The sequence below is a fragment of the Ictalurus furcatus genome, chromosome 15 (assembly GCF_023375685.1).
Source record: "Ictalurus furcatus strain D&B chromosome 15, Billie_1.0, whole genome shotgun sequence".
NCBI lineage: Eukaryota > Metazoa > Chordata > Actinopteri > Siluriformes > Ictaluridae > Ictalurus > Ictalurus furcatus.
This window is the reverse complement of record NC_071269.1, coordinates 16,962,683-16,983,517: the sequence shown is the minus strand read 5'-3', so window position 1 is coordinate 16,983,517 and position 20,835 is coordinate 16,962,683. Positions and strand designations below refer to the sequence as shown.

Genomic DNA, 20,835 nt, shown 5'->3' with positions numbered 1-20,835 from the left:
AAAAAGTCTTTTCTCTGTAAGTTTTTCAATCGTAAAAGTCAACAATAGTTCAGCAGAGTAAACAAGTGCTCTTCAATGTAAGAGAGCGAGAGAATGAAGAAGGCTTTTTTTTTTTGGTATAATTAGTCTGGGAATAAAGAATTATATGCAGGGAATCATTAATTAAGGATGGACCTGATTTCAGAATCAAGATTATCAGTCCCCTCTCTGACTTTAAGTCTTTCTCTCTTTCTCACACACTCCCTCCTCCATGACCTTCCATGGCTCAGCATTAATTAAATCAGTGATACCACAGCACTGTCCTTTGGACCTCCTGTATCCTAATCATGGCTAAAGTGTCTGGTGGAGTGAAGGCCTGAGAGCTCAGGCTGAAAACTGTTAGTCAAACTCCATCTCACCTCCAGCCACAGACAGGCCCATGGGCACTGGGTCCTGGTCTGAGCTCTCTCGCCATTAATTAACGTGTTTACAGCCTATGCTCTCTTCTTGTTTATTGATATTAGACATTATTATTCTCCATGCACTCCTGTTAGCATACTGGCCCTGACCATGCCAGTCTAATAATTCATGTTATCTTTCCAGAGCAGGTGGGGATGAATAAGTGAGAAATTCCCTTCGAGTGAAGAACGACGGGGGCTCACAGATAGGCATCACAGCCATGCAGTGTGTACTGACCGCAGAGAAAGGAAAGCAGAAAGCAAATAGGACTGTTAAATTCTCTTTCGCGATAGCTTAATAGTAGCTGTCCATACATGACTTACTCTTAACTGACTGATTAAAATTACAATCAGAGGCATGGCTTATTCAGTTCTGCAGAGGGATATAATGTTGAATGCAGAACAAAGTAGAATAATGCAAAACACTTCATTGAGTAGTTGAATAGAGAAATGCATTGTCTATATTTTAAAGAATGAGTGATTTATACAGTAGCTCCCTGACACCATCTATATTCTCTCTTGTTAATTTTCAGGCTCCATTCCCTTAGTGTAGGAGTCACATGTATCAGATTACACGTAGATATTTCGGTCTCTGCACTTCAGCCATAATGCAGGATGCCGTATCCTCTTCCATATAGTCTCGCAGAGCAGAATTCCAACTATTGTTAGAGAGTCTGGCTGTTTTTGTCACTCAGCGTAGTCGAGGCTATTTGACTGGCATTGCAAATGACCAGCCACACCCTTTATTTTTCCCTGCCAGGACATCAGACATACGGGCAACATCCTGGAAACAGCATGGTTTGCCACAGCCTCACATCTAAAGAGTCTGAGGCTAGGATTCAGTGAGCTAGTGGTGGTTGAGGAGATCCCCCCCCACAATGTAAAGCACTTTGAGTGTCTAGAAAAGTGCTATATAAATGTAACTACATAACATGTAAATACATTCTGATCACTTGCATTGGAAACATTTGGAAATATAAAGACACCTGAATATAAGGAACGGATAATGACGTTTGAGTCAGTATTAGATAACTGCCTGCATATTTTGTTTTGTTTTGGGGCTGCATAGGCTATATTACACAAATTCCTTCATCTTCAGTAATCGCTTTATCCTGGTCATGGATATAGTAGGTACTGGGAACACTGGGATTGAGGCAAGTATACACCCAGGATGGGACAGCAGTTTGTTGCAAGGCACCATGCAAACATACACATTGACTTACACCTAGGGCCAATTTGGAATAGCCAATCCACCTACTGTCATGGTTTTGGGATGTGGGGGAGGTACCTCACATAGACGGTAATCTGAGTTCAGGATCGAACCCTGGAGCTGTGAAGCAGCGCTGCCCTCTGTGAAACTGTGCCTAAACACGGCCAATAAATAAAACTGTATGAAATATTTGAACCCACAGCACTTCTGTGAGCAGATGATATAAAAAATAAACAGTTGTGTGCAAACGTTTGCACACCCATAGGACAAAATGACTAAGAGAGAGAATATTAACGTATACCAACAAGACAATAAAGCCCCGATTTCCTAAAGGTCTGTCTGTGTAAGCCTGTGCAAACCTGAGAACATCCGTCTTTTCTGTTTTACATGTTTGCCTTAATGTATATGCAATTTGGGGTGTGTCTACCTAAAAGTGCAAAATGAAACAGGACTCAGTAAAAACCAATTAAATTAGCACCTGAAAATACAGTTGAAGTCAAAATTGCACCATTCATAATTCGTTATCAATATTATGCCTCAGAACAGAGGTGTCAAGGATAGCCTCATATTAGGATTTCGCAGCATGCTTGCACATCCAATACCAACAGCACTTAAATACAGCCTGTGAAAAAGGTTTCATTGGCACATACCTTCTAAACAAAACAGACACTTGGTTATTCTGAATAATGGTGTATTATTAACAATTTTCAATAGACCTCACCGCCTGTAATTGCTTTTTATATTGGATATGCGTATGCTGACATTCAGTTTCCATTTCATCTCCCTGGATCTCTCTTTGAGATCTGAACTTGCCATGACTACGAACAATAACTAGCCTAAGGAAAAGGAAAAAAAAATCAATTATCCCATTGCCATGCAGATTATTTGGGATATTAGTAATTCCTACCTAAGGGCAAAAGTGTGTTCGGTTTCATAGATGTTCTTTCTTACATTACCAAAAGTAACTAAATTGTGAATGTTAAGCTACAAATCAGTTTCGTATCCCCCTTTACACTCCCATTTTAATTTGACAGTTTATTTGTGGAGAAGATAGAGCTTTATTTTCCTTCTTTCACCCACAAACCATGCACAAACTTTTGCACTCCAATGTATGCAGATGATAGCACAAGCTTTTGAGTTTTTGTTTTGTTCTAACATGTGCAAGGGTGAAAAACCATTTTGGCTTCTTTATCACCCTCTTATTTAAACACATACAATGCACTGTATACAGTAAAATAATTAGTGGATCTCTTGCAGGGCCTTGCGTTAGTGAGCAGGAAATGTGTTTTATGACACAGGCGGAACCCTAGAGCTCTGAGCAAACTGCCAAGCCACTGGTGTGAAATAAAGAAGCTTTATAATGTGCATTATTTCAACAATTACACGTTTGTCTCAAGGAACAAATAGTGTGACTGAGGAACTGAATAAAACCAGGACAGATATTTAAAAAAAAAAAAAGCAATCATACAGCGCTGGATTAACTCACTCTCATGTCAGTAATTTGTATCAGTTGTTAGTACCATGCTTGCAAACTTGATACAATTCATGCCATGACAAAGGTTGTGCTCAAAAGCTGAGCCATCTGTAGGAAGACTTTTGGTAATGTTGCAGGCAATAGATTAAAGTTCAATGGGAAAAGGCAAAGCTAAAGGCATCAGGGAGGATTTAAGGCTTAGTGTTAAAGGCAGCGATGTGTGTGTGTGTGTGTGTGTGTGTGTGTGTGTGTGTGTGTGTGTGTGTACTTGAGTACCTTTAGGAATGCAGGGGCAGTGTAGGGCAGCGGAGCCTGGAGCAGTGTGGCGTCTAGAGTGCTAGAGATACGTGCCTCTCCTCCATCCTGTTTCCTGCAAACAGAGAGCGACAGATGCAGTGCTCTTCAGTGCTGCATCACATCTCACGCACAAACACACACACAGTGTATACATAAACACAAAGACTGTGAGGTCACAGGAGGGGAAGCTTTATCAATGTGGCAGCCTGGGGGATGACATTTGTATTACTCCATGCAGCTGTGTTGGAAGCACCTCCCAGCAGTCTTTGCACTTTCGTTAGCAGATTCCAGGATCTGTATGAGTTCTTCACATGGGGAAGATGAGCAAGAGGTATCTGCTGCAGGGGAGAGATGAGTAATTCAATTCGGTTCTTCTCTCTTCTGACTCTTCTTTTTTTTTTTTTTTTTTTTTTTTTACATCTGGTCATAATTAGATATTCCATTATTCTGAGACTGAGACAAAACAGGTTGTATTACAATGCTGCCTAAATATGATTCGGTGGCCATGTGAGTGAGCTGCTGAAGCATGACCTTCAATTTCCCATCAGAAAACAACTGTGGTATGATCCTCAGGCTGAAAGATATCCCTCTAATTCAGCAGGAACCTAAAGAATTCTGGACGTCCTCTTCAAGGGATCAAGTCTTTTCCACATCAAGCAGCACAAATGAGGTTACTGCAAAAATACTGCTTGAGGTAATATAAATTGAATACAAATGCATACCATTCATCTCATTAGAGACCTGGAATTAAATGCAGAACTTCTGACTCCAACTTAAATATATAAATATGTTTCCAAACTTTATGTAGTATAGAAAGGAACAAATGAACACTGCAGGCTGGTACACATTTCCAGAGCCAGTACTGAATAAAACAGACTGAAAAGAGCAACATTCTACCTCAGATCTTCGGAGAGCCCTTGAACTATGATGATGCAGAACTTTCCCTCTGAGTGCATGTAAGTGTATATGTCTATTTAGACATAAAATGTTCAAGCTGATTTACTAACAGGGTCTGAAGAGGATCATTTTTTTTACATGAGTAAAATAGCATGTCTTGTCAGCGATTTGTTTGTGTGTGTTTGCCTTAATGAAGATGTTATATTTTTGAAAGTGACTTCATGACCTCAGTCTGAAACTATTGTGTGTGTATATAATAAGACAACATGAAGGGCTGGTGTTACATTTGTGTAAATCAGTTTCTTTCATTTTAATGACTGCATTAAACTATTATGTCTCAAACTATCAAATATATAATAAGAATATTCCTTGAAATGATGACTTAATCTTTATATTTAGTATTCACTGAACATTCACACCTCCAAACCAACAGCATTTAAACAGGACCTGTGAAAGAGGTTTCTTTTACATATGTTTTGATCAGGTCTACTTTCTTTCATTTTGCATTCATATAATATTTTATATAGCAGCTTTTTAGTCATCTGAGCCTTTAAGTAGCGCTATACTCAATGTGCAATTATGCATATGTATGATATGTAAGTTTCAGTTTTACTCTTCTGCAAGTCTTTGAAATAAAATTTTCATTTAAATATTGTTTTTCCCCCAACCTGTGAAATTATTTGCACAGCATTTTTTTTGTAAATCACCTGCAAATGCATGCAAAATTGATCAGACTGCACAAGCAAATTAGTGCTTTATTTTTTATTTTATACATTTATTTGGGATCTTATTATATCATACAGATTATATCATTATGTAATCTGCACCTGAATTCACTTGAGGAGAATCCCAAACACAATGAACTGTCTATCCAAATGGACTCCAGAAAAAAGCGTATGAAAATGCGGTCATTTTATTGCGTGTATGTATATATTTTTAGTTGGAACACTTTCTCTTCTTTCCACAGCCATCTGGCACTTGTTTTTGGCTAGTTGCTTGAAATATAGTATTGCAGCACTTGTCAGTGTCACTGTTGACTCATCAAACAGCTCTATGATTCGTATTTGATTCCCATTTTTAACCTGAAACAACCTTAAAATGATTTAAAATCTCAAATAAACCAGTTTAAAACCCTATCATTTTTTCCACTTTCACATATTAAAGTTATCTGATCCTCTTTGCTGTGCTCTGCAACACTGAAATCCAGTTTGGAAACAAACTTTAAGGAAGCTATCTCTGGGGATCAGGTCTTGACTAGGAGGTTGCACCTCCTTCACCAGTTACATTAGACCTTCCCTGCCTGGCAAATCCATTCATCATGGAGCAGACAGGCATTTTCGAGTGAAATACAGTTATTCTCCGATATGCCTCCTTTGGGTTGTATCCTCCTGAACCTTCATTATCATAAACAGCAGTAGAAATGCCAAGTATAGAATAGAATTATAGTATAGAATAGAATAGAATAGAATGCAATGCAGGTTTCATTAACTTTCAAGTTCCCTTATAATGCACATAAAGGGGGTTCTGTTAAATAATACTGTCTTTCTGCTTTCATAGCCTTCATAGCACTTTCAAAGCACTTCATGTAAAACAATATAAAATCTGTAAGGCACACTGAGCTAAAACAGACAGACAGAAAGAGGCATGACCTTGAGTGAACTTCAGGCAGGAGCCAAAACAAACTCTTCAGATTGCCTCCATCCTTCATAATGCTGTGAGTCTGAATCGTAGACCAGAGCCTGCCAAATGGATCATCATTTACTGATCATCTCTATGACTAATGATGAAAGAAATGTATTATGGTTGAAGTACAGTACCATGATGTTAACTCCAAAATTAACGCTCAAAGGATACAGTGCCCTCGACTAATATTGGCATCCTTGGTAAATATGAGCAAAGAAGGCTGTGAAAAATTGTCTTTATTGTTTAACTTTTTGATCTTTTGTTAAACAAAATCACAAAAATACTCTGCACTCATGGATATCAAACACAACACAGGTTTATATAAAAAAAAGTACCTTTGTTAAATATAGGTGTGCAACAATTATTGGCACCCCTATGAATTCATATGAGAAAAATATATTTGAAGTATATTCCCATTGATATTTAATTTTTTTTAGTACACTTGGGTGACTAGGAACAGGAAATTGTTCAACCATGACTTCCTGTTTCATAGGGGTATAAATATGAGGTAACACACAGGCCAAATTCCCTTAGTTGTTCGTCACAATGGGTAAGACCAAGGAATATAGCTGTGATGTGCGGCAAAAGGTTGTTGAGCTTCACAAAATGGGAAGTGGCTATAAGAAAATAGCACAAGCATTGAAAATGCCCATTTCCACCATCAGGGCAATAATTAAGAAGTTCCAGTCAACTGGAAATGTTATGAATCAACCTGGAATTGGACGTGTGTCTATATTGTCTCAGCGCACTATGAAGAGGATGGTTCGAGTGGTCAAAAAATCTCCAAGGATCACAGCTGGAGAATTGCAGTATTTAATTGCATCTTGGGGTCAGAAAGTCTCCAAAACTACAATCCAAAGTCACCTACATCACCACAAGTTGTTTGGAAGAGTTTCAAGAAAAAAGCCTCTACTGTCATCCAAAAACAAACTCAAGCATCTTCAGTTTGCTAGGATACATGGCATCATGGACTCTATCAAATATTAACAGATCTTAAATGAAAACCTGACTGTCTTTGCCAGAAAGCTTAAAATGGGCCATGGTTGGATCTTCTAGCAGGACAATGATCCAAAACATACATCAAAATCAACACAAAAATGGTTTACTGACCACAAAATCAAGGTCCTGCCATGGCCATCCCAGTCCCCTGAAACCCATAGAAAACCTGTGTGGTGAACTGAAGAGGAGAGTCCAACAGAGTGGACCTCGAAATTTGAAGGATCTGAAGAGATTCTGTATGGAGGAATGTTCTCAAATCCCTTTGCCATGTATTCTCCAACCTCATCAGGCATTATAGGAGAAGACTCAGAGCTGTTATCTTGGCAAAGGGAGGTAGCACAAAGTATTGACTAAAAGGGTGCCAATAATTGTTGCACACCTATGTTTAACAAAGTTTACTTTTTGATAAACCTGTGTTTTGTTTGCAATTGTTTGATATCCATGAGCGCAGAGTATTTTTGTGAATTTTTTAAACAAAAGATCAAAAGGTTAAACAATAAGGACAATTTTTCACAGCCTTCTTTGCTCATATTTAACAAGGGTGCCAATATTAGTGGAGGGCACTCTAAATACAAAATGTATGACTCATGAATCAGTGTTGTAGCTGATATACTACCAAATGCACACTTGAGAACATGCATTAGTGTAGTAGAAGAGGGTTATTAATTTCTCCTTGTTCATCCTGATCTGACATAGTAGAAATTCCCATTAGACTCCCAATAGCCGCTTTTCCACTGCTACTTTTCTACAGCCTATAACACCCTACTGTGGGAAGGGATAAGGTGTCTTTGTAGCACACAGTCCACTGAAAAAGTAATTACTGGAGAACAGCTTCAGCTGCTCCACTCTCTGTGGGATACAATTCTTTACTCTATTCTTTATTCTTTACTGATCTTCGTAATGTGACTTCAGGCTTTCACTATTAGCACTATTATAAATTGATTATGACATGATATGATATGCTGAATTAAAACAAAGCATGAAAATCAAGGTTTTGAAGAATATGTAAAATTTTAATTATATACTGTACGTCACATTAAATAATCTTGTATTTTACTGTAAGTGTATTTATTAAACTGTGATTTTTACCAGTGGTTTTTCCATCTTTTGAACTATAGGTAAGATTTGAATAATTTAAATTTGAATTTAATTCCAAATTACATGGTTATTATATGGTTATAGTTTTGAGATTTAAAAAAAAAAATCTGAGCCCTAAATATACAAAATCTTAATAACAAAAAAAAAATTCAAAAACACAGAATGTATGCAAATTTGGCCAAAGGTAAAGCATCCAGGATTCCCATGGAAATTGGCTATTTAAAGTGGTAGCCAATCACAGCTGTCTGCCGTGCTTCTGTCCATGAAGTAAAGATTAGAGTTATGTGGAGTCAAAATGGAATATAGGAATCAGGAATAATTAGGTAAATGTATTTAATGTTTTTACTGTATGTTCTATACCTTATATTCTGTAACGGTTAAATTCATATTAAATGTCTAACGTTGCCTGTTGGCTAGCTAATTTTTAGATTGAACCTGTTATTTCAAATGTATGTTTTTGAAGGCAAATATTATTAAATATTAAAATCCCTAGCAAGTTCAAAACAAACAAACAAACAAAAACTTTGGTAAAATGTTGGTAAAAGGTCATATTCAAAACTTTTGTCAGCTTCCACGCTCCATAGACAATGAGCTGCGCTGAGGAAAAGCACATTGCATTCATTAAACACACACTTCACAGCTATTATCAACATCATCAGTGTTCAACAGCGTATATAATACACAGCCAATGAGATGGAAACGTGAGGGGATCAGCCCTCCTGATTTGTTATGCCGCCGTAATTGAAGGCATGCATATATTAGGAGTGCTCAAGGCAGTAAACAGGTGTTACTAAATGACAAATTCTCTTGTGATGAACATGTCAGCATCCTCTGCCAATAAAATTAGACATGCTCTTGTATGATTAATGCACTTTTGTAAGCTGGCATTAATATCAGATGAAGGATTTTCTTTAAAAAATACCTTTATTCGTAAATATATAACATGTTTCAATGACAGTTTTTGATGTACAATTAATAAAAACATACAGAATAGCCAATAATAAATAATAATGGTGCACAAGCCCTCAACTGAAGCATAATTAGGTAACTATCTATTTGTAACTTTTATTGATTTATTTTTTAAATTAAATGAGCCAATACAGATTTTTCAGCAGGCAAGCCGTTAATCAGAGCCCTGCTAATCAGAAACCACTAATCTATACCAATTAATTAGGATTTGACTAAATAATCCTGATCTTTCCTCTCTCCTGGGAGTCCAAAAGTCCAAACACGTAAGTGGCACGTGTACGTGACTCAGTCCTCTTCCTTAAGTGCAATGGACATTAATAGAACAACAGCCTGCTTTGTTTTTATCAAGTGGTTTGACTGACCAAATGTACAATAATATTAATAGAACACGGAGGAGTTGATTCTGGAGAAGTTCATTCAGCTGTTGAATGCTGGAATATTCTGTATATTGTAATTATAGTGTAATTAACACACAGAGACTACATTCTGAACAGTAATAACACTGTTATAGATTAAATAAAGTTCATATAAAAGAGTATAAAAACTGAAACAGTGTGATTTGACTGGATCTCTAAGGGGTTTCCTCTTCACGTATGCACACAAATGAAAGAAATATACTTTGGACCTGCAATTTTGAGTTGCATGAGCATCATGCATTACAGAGATGCTCAATAAGACTGAGACAGATAATAATAATGAATCTTTATTGGTCACGTATACATTACAGCACAGTGAAATTCTTTTCTTCGCATACCCCAGCATGCCAGGAAGTTGGGGTCAGAGCATAGGGTCAGCTATGATACAGTGCCCCTTGAGCAGAGAGGGTTAAGGGACTTGCTCAAGGGCCCAACAGTGGCAGCTCCGGGGCTTGAGCCCCCAAACTTCCGATCTGTAACCCAGCGCCTTAACCACCACTGCCCAAATAATGATGACTGAAGTAGCACAAAGTATTGACTAAAAGAGTGCCAATAATTGTTGCACACCTATATTTAACAAAGATTAATGAGAGATGACTGAGAGACGGTTTTAAATTGACAGCAACCTGTTGGACCGAATGCATCTTTTTTTTAATCTATAATATTTCAGCTAAACGGGTTCTAACAGCATATTAATGAACTGTTTACCTTGCTTAGAGAGTGCAAGACTCGCTACAATACTCTCCAGATCCAAATAAATAATTGCTCTTGCTCAGTCTTCCTCCTTCTCTCATTTTCCTCTGAGCAGACAAGCTCAGCTTTCTGGAAGAGACTTCAACTGAGAGCAAATGAGATATTAAAAGCTCTCCAGAGCAGAATGAAAATGAGACAGACAGAGTGACTCACATTTTGTATGCGATGCACCCATCGCTACTGATCTTTTTTTCCCCCCCAACCAAATGTGTCTGGAAGTGAATGTGATGCAGATAGAAATTCTGGAGTTAGGGGTAGATGGTTGACAGCTGCACCTTGTGGTGGCTGAAAGTCCTAAAATAACACTTCTGAGACAGAAGTCTGACAGAAACTCTGATATAGCACGTCATTATCCGAGTACTTAATTACAGCTAATGAGGCGTGAACAGAACCTTGTTATTGCTCACCGATCTGTCTGTCCCACTGGAAACGAGTAATACTGCTGCTATGGAAAATCTGCCAGCCTCCTTCTATGTAGGGATGTGTGGTGTGTGTGTGTGTGTGTGTGTGTGTGTGAGAGAGAGATAGAGAGAGAGAGAGAGAGAGAGAGAGAGAGAAAGCAATGTCAGTGGGGACTACATAAAAAAAACCCACTGAATTGAATTGAACTGTGCAAGGTCACTGAGCGCAACACAGGGTTAGGAGTGTAAGGGCTATCTGGTTACACATCATGCTCCAAACAGGCACCAGACTCATGCGTATGATCTCAGCCTGTGCTGCATAAAACCCTGCAACAGCTGTCATCAACAAAAAAAATGAACCTCAGTAACTAGCTTTGCAACAATCTGCTCCGAGCCTGTGTGTTTTTTCTCTGTTTGCACCGTTACCCCAAAACTGAAAATTACAACCTCACCCAAACAATATAACAGCAGCAATACGAGCATCATCTCAGAGCGCCAGATGTTGACGCTCAAACATAAAAGCAAACGAGGTGAAGAAGTTACTCACCGTGTGGCAGCAGTAACAGTGCTTGTGTGTTTCCCCAGCCAAGGCAGTGCAATCTCTGGTGCTGCTTTCAACTCTGCCACACACCTGCTAGCAGCTCAGTGCTCATCCTCCCCTCACTACGCCCCCTCTCCTCTCTTCTTTCCTCCACTCCACTGCTAGCTCCTCCTCCTGCCTCCCTCCCTCTTTTTCCTCTCTCCCTTTCTCTCTCTCCCCCAGAATGCCGCTGAGAGACTGAGCGCTGCCCGTCCAAACTGTTTGATGCAGCCGTACTTTGCATTTAATTATGCTCTGCCATAATTAAACGCATCTCCCTATCAGTGACTGTTGCTTAGGTAACTGGAATCAGTAATGAAAATTAAACTCGCTCCTAAACATGTCTTTCTCTTAATATACATGAGTCTCTGTCCGTCTTTCAGACACCCACATGCCTACATCTGTTTATATCTACTACATCCATCTGTTTTCTCCTCTAAGGTTTAACCTGTCCTATTAGGATGAACAGAAAACCATGGAAACAGTGCTGTTTACTAGATTACCTCACAAATAGAGTGCATAAAATTTTTTTGTTCAAGTCAACACCAACTATGTTATCTCTTAGAAACAAACATTCTCATATTTATATGTAGCGTAAGTTAGAGCAGCCTTTACCTTGAGTGCAAACGCAGCTGACCTGCGTCAAAACAAATGGAAGCATAGGTCAATAAGCTACACAAAGAGAGTTTTTGGCTTGCAAATTGTGCCCTGCCCAACACTGAGCTCTGAGAGTGGAAAAAGGCCATGTACCCCTTCCTGACCTTTTCAAGGCAAAACAAGCCACAGCAATCAATATGCAGTGCATGGGAGTGAGGTTGAGCTGGATATGCCCCATTCATACAAATAAGACAGGATTAATGAGCAATCCTCAAACCAAGTAAGAGGCATGTTGTAATCACTGTAATCCCTGATCTTAATACCGTGTCGTGGATATTCTACATTCATATTTATTCTCATTCAGAAATGAATGCTGAGAGGACTCCTGAGTAGCTCAACAGAAAATCAATCGCCCTCTTGCCGTGAGATCATGTGTTAGAATCCCAGCAGTGCCATAGCCTTTCATGATCCACGGTAATTGCCCCTGCTCTCTAGGTGGTTAGAAGGAGATTCCTTTCTCCTCTGTCAATTACAGCTACACTAGGCAATCATTAGTGTCTGTGAGCTCATGTATACAGAACAGGGTAGTTAACTTCTCCTCCAAGTGTGTTCAGCTACCATGTTGCATGAGCTTGTGATAGCAAAGTTGCACGGCTCATAGAAGCATGTGTTAGGACTCACTCTCTTACAGTTGGTATAGGTGCCAGTGCTCATCACATCCTGGCTGACTTGAATATTTCTAGATGGGCCCATCACTGGCTCTCTGTCAGTCCTGGGAGTTGAACTCACAACCTTCTGATCACTAGACAAGAACCAGAGAATATGAGCCAGAACCAGAGCTACCCATGCCTTAATAAAATAAATCAATTCAATAATAAAAAAAAGCTGTTCAAATACTTCCATTTATAGATGTCTGACATCTTTGTATCTATAATCAGAGCTGAATAAATCAGTGGCCCAGGCTTTGAAAGCAGCTTTTATGTCGGGGGTATTATTATTAATATTTTAAATCTTTAGTTGCAACAACCTAGGTTCAAGTTTCATTTAGTGTGCATGTCTAATCTTAAAGAGATTCATGGTGGTGCAGCGTACCTTCGATGCTGTAATTACAGCACCTAATTCCAAATTCCACCACCTGCTGCACTACACACATCGGCCAAGATGTGATCTGACCAATGGCAGAATAATTCCTACTAGATGAACATGCAGGTATGTGGAAACTGTCGAAGTGCAAACCATAAAGCTGTCCTGCTTTAAGTAACAGCCATCTCACAATTAAATATTCATAGACAAAATAAAAACTTTCAAATAATATAATGTATGTGCAATGTATGGACAGCACACCACAGCTCATGGCTGCCTAATGGCTTGTGCTACATCTGAAGATTTATCAAAAGTAGATAAGGACTCTGGCTATACAGTTGTCCCATACCTGGGAATAAATCTACTCCCCTGTTAGTGTGTATTAATGCACTTAATTAGCTACCTAGCTTATCATATTTTAGAGTGTTCAAATAGATACCATTGTTTAACCTATTCAATTAGTCCAAAACTAACTAACAGGCTAACTAACAAATAATTCATTTGAGCACCCCTGTATAATCTGAGAAAATATCCTTGCTGTAGGCATTTGTCTAATAAGTAATTTGTGTTGAAAATTCATATTTAAAAGTGATGAAATCCTGGACACCTGAATGTGCCGGCAAATGGTTTTTTTTTTTTTTTTTTTTATCGTTAGGTAACTCTGCCTCTGTGAATGTTGCTGAAATGAGTAAAAACAACAACAGGGAATGGCAGGAGACTCAAATGCTGCCTGTACTTGCATTTGCATTTAGGACTTTTACACCATATATGGAGAAATCCTGCTGGTCCGGGTTCCTGCCACTTTGCTACCTTTGACACATACAAAAGCTATTTGAGTCATCGCTCCCCATCTGGTGAATCCTGACCTGAATAAAATGTGTGTAAAAATTATATGACAGGTCTAATATAAAGTTGGTCAGTGTGGAATCACATTAGATCACATTAGTTTTGGAAATATTTTGTTGTGAGGGGGAAAATGATTACAGCCAATCTGAGTTAATACAAGGACCCTCACTCAGGAAACATGTCTAAGTTCCAGACATTGTGAGGAGTTTTCAGTAATGGCCTCCTTAACAACAAACAAGCTAATCAAAATCACTACAACTCTCTAGCCATCAAATGATCATAATGACCACTCCAACTGCTTACAGCCCCACTTAGGGAAAATGTGTGAGTGTCATATTTTTCACCAACCAAAAGGACAGAATGTCTGATCTATCACATTGTCAATGCCAATGCAAACCTGCTCTAATGGAGGCCATAGAGCCAGAGAATAGCTTAGCAACTTTCCACAACTGAGAGTACATAAAGTCCAAGGACTAGTGCCTAAGTGCGGAGCTAAGCCTCAGAGAAAAAATTGCTTTTATTTTTCCCCTAACAAATGGACAGTTAGGAACAAGGACATGGCCAGAAAAGCTAATGGCTTATACTTTAGTCAACATGGCCAAATACCACAGAAATGAAAATGTCTCTTTGAGTGTTCCATTGAATTAAGATTAAACTGGTTTGGGACTGACAGTCTAAATCTTCTTTCTCAGAAGGCTAGCATGAGGACTTCTTGACCCCCTTGACCTCTCCACCTCAGTTCAATGAATGCTTCAAAACAGTTTCAGATATACATTATATGGCCAAACATTTGTGGACACCTGACCCATACAGTATGTGCTTTAAAAAAAATCCCATTCCAGATCCCCCCCCCCCCCCCATTGCTGTTATAATAACCTCCACTCTTCGCGGATGGCTTTCCACTAGAATTTGAAGTGTGGCTGTGGGATTTTTTTTTTCCCCTTTAAGCAACAAAAGCATTAGTAAGGTCAAGCACTGATGTTAAGTGAGGAGGCTTGGGAAGCAGACGGCATGCCAGTTCATCCCAAAGGTGCTCAGATCCAGTCCAGCCTTGGAAAACCACGTCTTCATGGACCTCGCTTTGTGCACAGGGGCATTGTCATGCTGGAACAAGTTTGGGCTAGGCATCTTAGTTCTAGTGAAGGGAAACTGGAATTCTACAACATACCAAGATATTCTATACAATTGTGTGCTACCAACTTTGTGGCAACAGATTGGGGAAGCCCCACATATGGGCATGATGGACAGGTGATCACAACTTTTGGCCATATAGTGTATTAAAGGATTCTGACTAGCTCAGAATATATGAATAATAATCTGACATAAATATAAAGCACTGCTTCGTAGAACATGGTGGCAGCTAAAAAAAAAAGTAGCTAACGCTCTGCCAATGAAAATATAACAGAAGCTTTTTCTATATGTCCTTGGATATTACCTTTGCAGCCCCTAGTGGTCTTGGTAAATCAACCTACTTCAACCCCTGAACCTTCTTTTTCTCCATCACTCTCCAACTTCTCTTCCCAAGGTTTATGTCATGTAGCTGCAAACATTCAGTAATCAGTTCAGCTCTAACCATTACATCGCCACTCTGATTCCCATTTAATACACAGTGACAACTGCTCAAATGGATCCAGCTGATCTCATCTCCTGTGGGGGGAGTGAGTCGTATAAACATCTGCAAGCAAACCTTTACCAATTTTATCCATAAAGTCAGTGCATCCAGGGCCTTAGACAGGATTAAAAAAAAATAAATATCACGGTCATGAGTCCCAGTCTCTCCAGTGGGGTTCAGAGACATGTCCACCCAAGTGATTTTTAAAGACTATAGTATTAATCTATCTATTTTAGTGCATTTTGATAGCAACAATAATCACCTTGAAAATTATTTCAGTGGCAAAACACAGATGAAAATTGTGCTAGGAAATAGTCTACAATCGAGCATTGGCATTAATGGCTAAAAATGATGGCCAAATAGGTCAAAATATACACCATCCCTGCACTGACATTAGTCCAGTAACCTTTATTGTTATGTATTTGTTTAGCAACTAACTGGGAAATATGTTTAGTTGAGGGAAAAAACCCCAGAAGTTATTATTAATCTCGCTTATTCTTGTACTTTGTCTGTAACGCATGATAAATTACTATACATCATGTATAAATTGTGCTATATAAATGAACTTGCTTTGCCTTGTCAACAGACAATATTAACACACCCTGCATTTGTCTGCACTTGCTGGAGTTTGTCTGGACAGTGTGTTAGCTGAAACAATGTTATCCTGTCTATATCTTCGACAAACATTAGAGGGCAATCCACCAGTAAAAACTCTATTGTGCAGGTTGCACACTGCTTTTTTTAATAAACACACATACACACACCTTGTGGAACAGATTTTTTTTAAAGAGAATTAATTAGGCTACTTCTAATTGACTGCAGACAACACTATTCACAAGGAATTTGTCTCCATGGAATAAACAAGCAAACAAACAAACAACAACAACAACAACAAGAACAACAATATATATATATATATATATATATATATATATATATATATATATATATATATATATATATAATACTGGGGACATGACCTCTGTCTCGTCAGAGGTAGCTACGGTCATAAGTACACAACTGTGAGGTTTGGTGCATACAAACAGCCAAGTATGCACTCAGTAAAGTAGTTATGGCAGCCAAATGCTAATACAGTGAAAACTAAAGCAGCACTTCTCTTTAAATGACCATTCATTACTTCCAAGCCATCATTAAAACCCCTGCCAACCTATGTATGTCATTAGCTCTTTACTTTAAGCTGTAGTGTCTGTTCTGTATTAACCGTCGACTGAAAAAGAAAGCACAATGTTGGTATAGTCTGAATTTATTTTGCTGTGATTTACTTCAACTAGTTTGAGATGGTCAGGACTTATATTTGGTACCAATCTGAATTAGACAGAGAAACTAAAGTGAAATCGTTCCTCTTCACTCATCCTCACTGTGCCTGTCTATGAATAAAACTAAATCTGGTGAGTATTTGTACCAATTTACATCCAAAAATTTATTTACCTTAGCAGAGTGGCTGCATTATAACCTAACTGTATTTTTATCAAATAAATACATTTTTATAATATTCATTACTTAGATTAAATTACATGTGAACAATGCATTTGAGAGTAGACAGTTAGGACATTAAAAATCGTTTTAATCAATTTTATTAAACCTGACATGATGCGTGACTTGCCTAAGCATATTGCAATAATATGTTCTGCTGGTTTATAAATAAATAAATAAAAATAGCTTAGCTAGCTGTAAGAGGGGAGTTAACAGTGAACTGCACCCAAACCTCAATCTTACCATAATTTGCTGCTTCCATGAGCACAGAGTTACTATGGGTAAATACAACACCCCATACAAAACTCATGACTTGTCTATAAAAACTGGGCTCTGATCTGGCTTGAGGAAGGTAAACAAAAACCAGAAATGAATGGTATTCTGCTAGGAACAAAATGTGATCATCATTAACTGTTCCCAAATAGAAATCTCTGGTACTGGTTAATAACTGTTTTTATATTCTGCGTAGCCTTCTAGCTTATTATTTACTTATGTACAAATAGTTTTGGATCAACGTCATGTCTTGTGTGATTTCACTCAGTTTATCGTTTTACAAAAAGAAAAAATAAGTAAAGAAAGAAAAGAAAGAATTACAGCCCCAATGAAACAACTGAAAGAGTTTAAGCAAGTGTAGCCTATTTATATAATTATAATAATACATTAAAATGTATGGTATTATATTGTAAAATGTATGGTAATGTATTGTAAAATGTATGGGATTGTATTGTAAAATGTATAAGTATTTTGCGGACGATTTTCAAAAGCAACTGCAAACTCCAAATCCCTTTGCATTTGCATTTCTGATGCCTTGCACAGAAACCTGCCAATCAGTGTTGGGGTGGGAGTATACTATGGGGAGTGTTTGTATTTGGAAGTCACGTCACTCACAGTCGATTGCCAAGAAGGAAAATGTGCTGTACAGACGATTGTGCTGATGCTTTATTTAAAGATAATTAAGTATAAATCTGTCACCATAAAACCATAGATTTGGGAGTAACACTGCTCACATTAAGTTTTTCTAATAAGTTTATTGTTTCACTTGCAATCTAAGAAATACACTTATATCATCAGGCAAGGTGGTTCTTCTTTTAACTATGAATATTGTATTGAGGATTTTGATAAGATGAAGAAGGTGACGTGATTATGTCACATCAACATTCTTATCCTTGGTCAGTTTTTCATAACTAAGTGGATCCCAAATAAAATCTTTCATGAAAATTAAATTCCTCACAACACATTTTTGTTAAATATGGTCCTGTTTCTATGCAGAATATGCTGCTTATTCCACACGATACAACCATGAGGAGAAAAGTTGTGTTTGCAAGCCAACTTCCATGAGTCTAATGCTTGTTTGTGCAAACTGGCTAGTTTTATGGGCAATTTGTTACAGTTAAAAGTACAATCCAAGAAAAACATTAAACCGCCGATGCTTTATTTATGGAGGTGGCATTCTAAAATATGGTCGACTGTCAGTGATAATGATAATGAGTCTTTATTGGTCACATATACATATGCACAGTGAAATTCTTTTCCTCGCATACCCCAGCATATCAGGAAGCTGGGGTCAGAGCACAGGGTCAGCCATGATACGGCACCCCTGGAGCAGAGAGGGTTAAGGTCTTTGCTCAAGGGCCAAACAGTGGCAGATTGGCAGTGCTGGGGCTTGAAACCCCGAACTTCCGATCAGTAACCCAGAGCCTTAACCACTAAACCTCCACTGCCCTCCACTGCCCACTGGACGTCACTTCCAAATACACGCCCCATAGTATACTCACACCCCCTACACTGATTGGCAAGTTTCTGTGCAAGGCATCGGAAATGCAAATGCAAAGGGATTCGCGATTTCGTTTGAAATTTGGTAGGCTCCATATGCGATACCAAGGAAGTGAAACAGCAGATGGGGTAATTACTATTTCGATATGACAGGGTCATTATTCGTAAGACAAGGGAAATGCAATTGCAAATGGACTTTTCATTTGAAATTTGGCAGACACTGTATGTTTGAGTAAAGGAAAGTGCGAATGGTAACATATGATGTGCATTTTCATTTGAATTATGTTACAATTTATGCATCCACAAATAGGAAACCCAATTGCAAATAAATTATCTGCAAAATACTTCCATAAAAATGGGTAGGTTTTTGCAACTTTGCAAATGTAGGCTTGAGCCAGAAGAGCCATTAAGCTTTATTGGATTCTACAAGTTTTGTTCTACAATTTTGTTCAAAGTTTTTTTTTTTGCCAGTATTTGATTATATTATACATATATCCCAATACATGAAAAAGGTAATACATTTCCTTCATTTGTGGCTAGGAACTTTCTGTTGGGGTTGGAACACAAGAAAGAAAAATGTTTATTCTGTTTTTAAGCCAAAAAAACAAAAGGATTGTGGGAGCTTCACTCTGTCATTCCTACACGCTTTTCTAACATTAGCTCTGTATGCTATCTGATACGCCTACACAGTACTGATCAGGCAGAAAGTAGGGCATTTTGCAGCTTTTAGTTATAATTTAATCTTAGGGCTAATTCATATATAATGCATATATATCTTAGTTATGGATGTAACTTTACTAAAAGTAATGTTTAAAAAATAGATTAAATTTATTTTATATATACAGTATATTTAACACTGTAGTGCCAAGGGCTTTAATTGGTGTCAGCTTATGTTGTGGGACTAACCCATAATGATAGTATAGAGGGTTTTTGACAGACCGTCTAATGTATTAAATCTCCACCTGCCAAGTGCTCAGGTGCAGTCAGTCTGTTTGTATACTTAATTACCACCAACGATTGATTTTCCGCAAAGAGCTTTTAGAAAAGTCTGTCCTCTCTGTGGCTGCTCTGGCAATGCTCCTGGGCAGTTATTTTCAGTCTAACAAGATTCATTCTCTTAATTGGTTAAATGGAGAGAGATCCAGAATTGGATCAACAAGATGATATTTCAAGCACAAATTTGAAATGGCTGTTTATAAACTGACCAAAAATTGTTTTTTTTCAGGTTGAAGCTGAATAACTAACTGAGTAAAGCACCTTATACCTGCTCACATATCAGTGTAAAAATCTGAAGGCCAGGCATTTTCAGCTATCAGCTTCATCAACAAAGCAACATTCATGCAGCCACTGCCCCCATTTACATGTTAAGCAGTGGTCTGCCTTGGAACAGACAGTGGAACATACAGTGGATATAAAGAAGTCTACACACCCCTGTTAAAATGGCAGGTTTCTGTAATGTAAAAATTTTTTTTTTTTTAATTATAAATCAGGTCAGAAAGGTTTTGACACTCAATGTGAAATTATAACATATAAAAATGAAGTAAAAAACAATCAGAAACATTTTATGGAAAAATATATGATAAAAACAAAACAAGTTATGCCTGATTGCATAAGTGTGTACATCCTTTTTATAATTGTGAATATGAAAACATGAAAATGAACCAATCATGTTCAATCTCCTGTTCAAAAGTAATTATCATACAGCTGTCTTCAATGAACAAAAACTAGACAAGACAAAAACTTACCAGGGAGACTGTCAAGAGACCTACGGCAACATTAAAGGAGCTGAATTAAAGAATATCTGACAAGTACTGATTACTCTCTGCATGTGACAACAATCTCTCATATTCTTCACATGTCTGGGCTATGGGATAGGGTGGCTAGAGGGAAGCCCTTTCTCACAAAAAACATCCAAGCCCAGCTAAATCACTCCAAAACATATGCCACAATGTGTTATAGTCTGATGAGACCAATTCCAAAAGGTGTAATAATTCCATAATTCCAAATGGTAAGTTTGGTGCTAAAGAAGCACATCACCAAAAGAACACCATACCCATTATGAAGCATGGTGGAGGCAGCATCATGCTTTAGGACTGCTTTTCTTCAGCCAGAACTGGGGCTTTTATCAAGATGGAGGGAATCATGAATAGCTACAAATACCAGTCGATTTTATTGCAAAACCTTCAGGTGTGTGCTAGTAATCTGAAGATGAAAAG

General features: G+C 38.0%; 1 protein-coding gene across 11 annotated transcripts in view; it reads right to left on the bottom strand.

Moving 5' to 3' along the window:
- The window catches only part of rap1gapa (RAP1 GTPase activating protein a), a 91,202-nt gene that overhangs the window by 34,672 nt on the left and 35,695 nt on the right, over positions 1-20,835 (bottom strand). For all 11 annotated transcript variants that reach the window (XM_053642595.1, XM_053642596.1, XM_053642598.1 and 8 more), the window contains exon 3: positions 3,398-3,491. In XM_053642595.1, the coding sequence (XP_053498570.1) occupies positions 3,398-3,491 (94 nt within the window). The remainder of the gene's footprint in view (positions 1-3,397; positions 3,492-20,835) is intronic.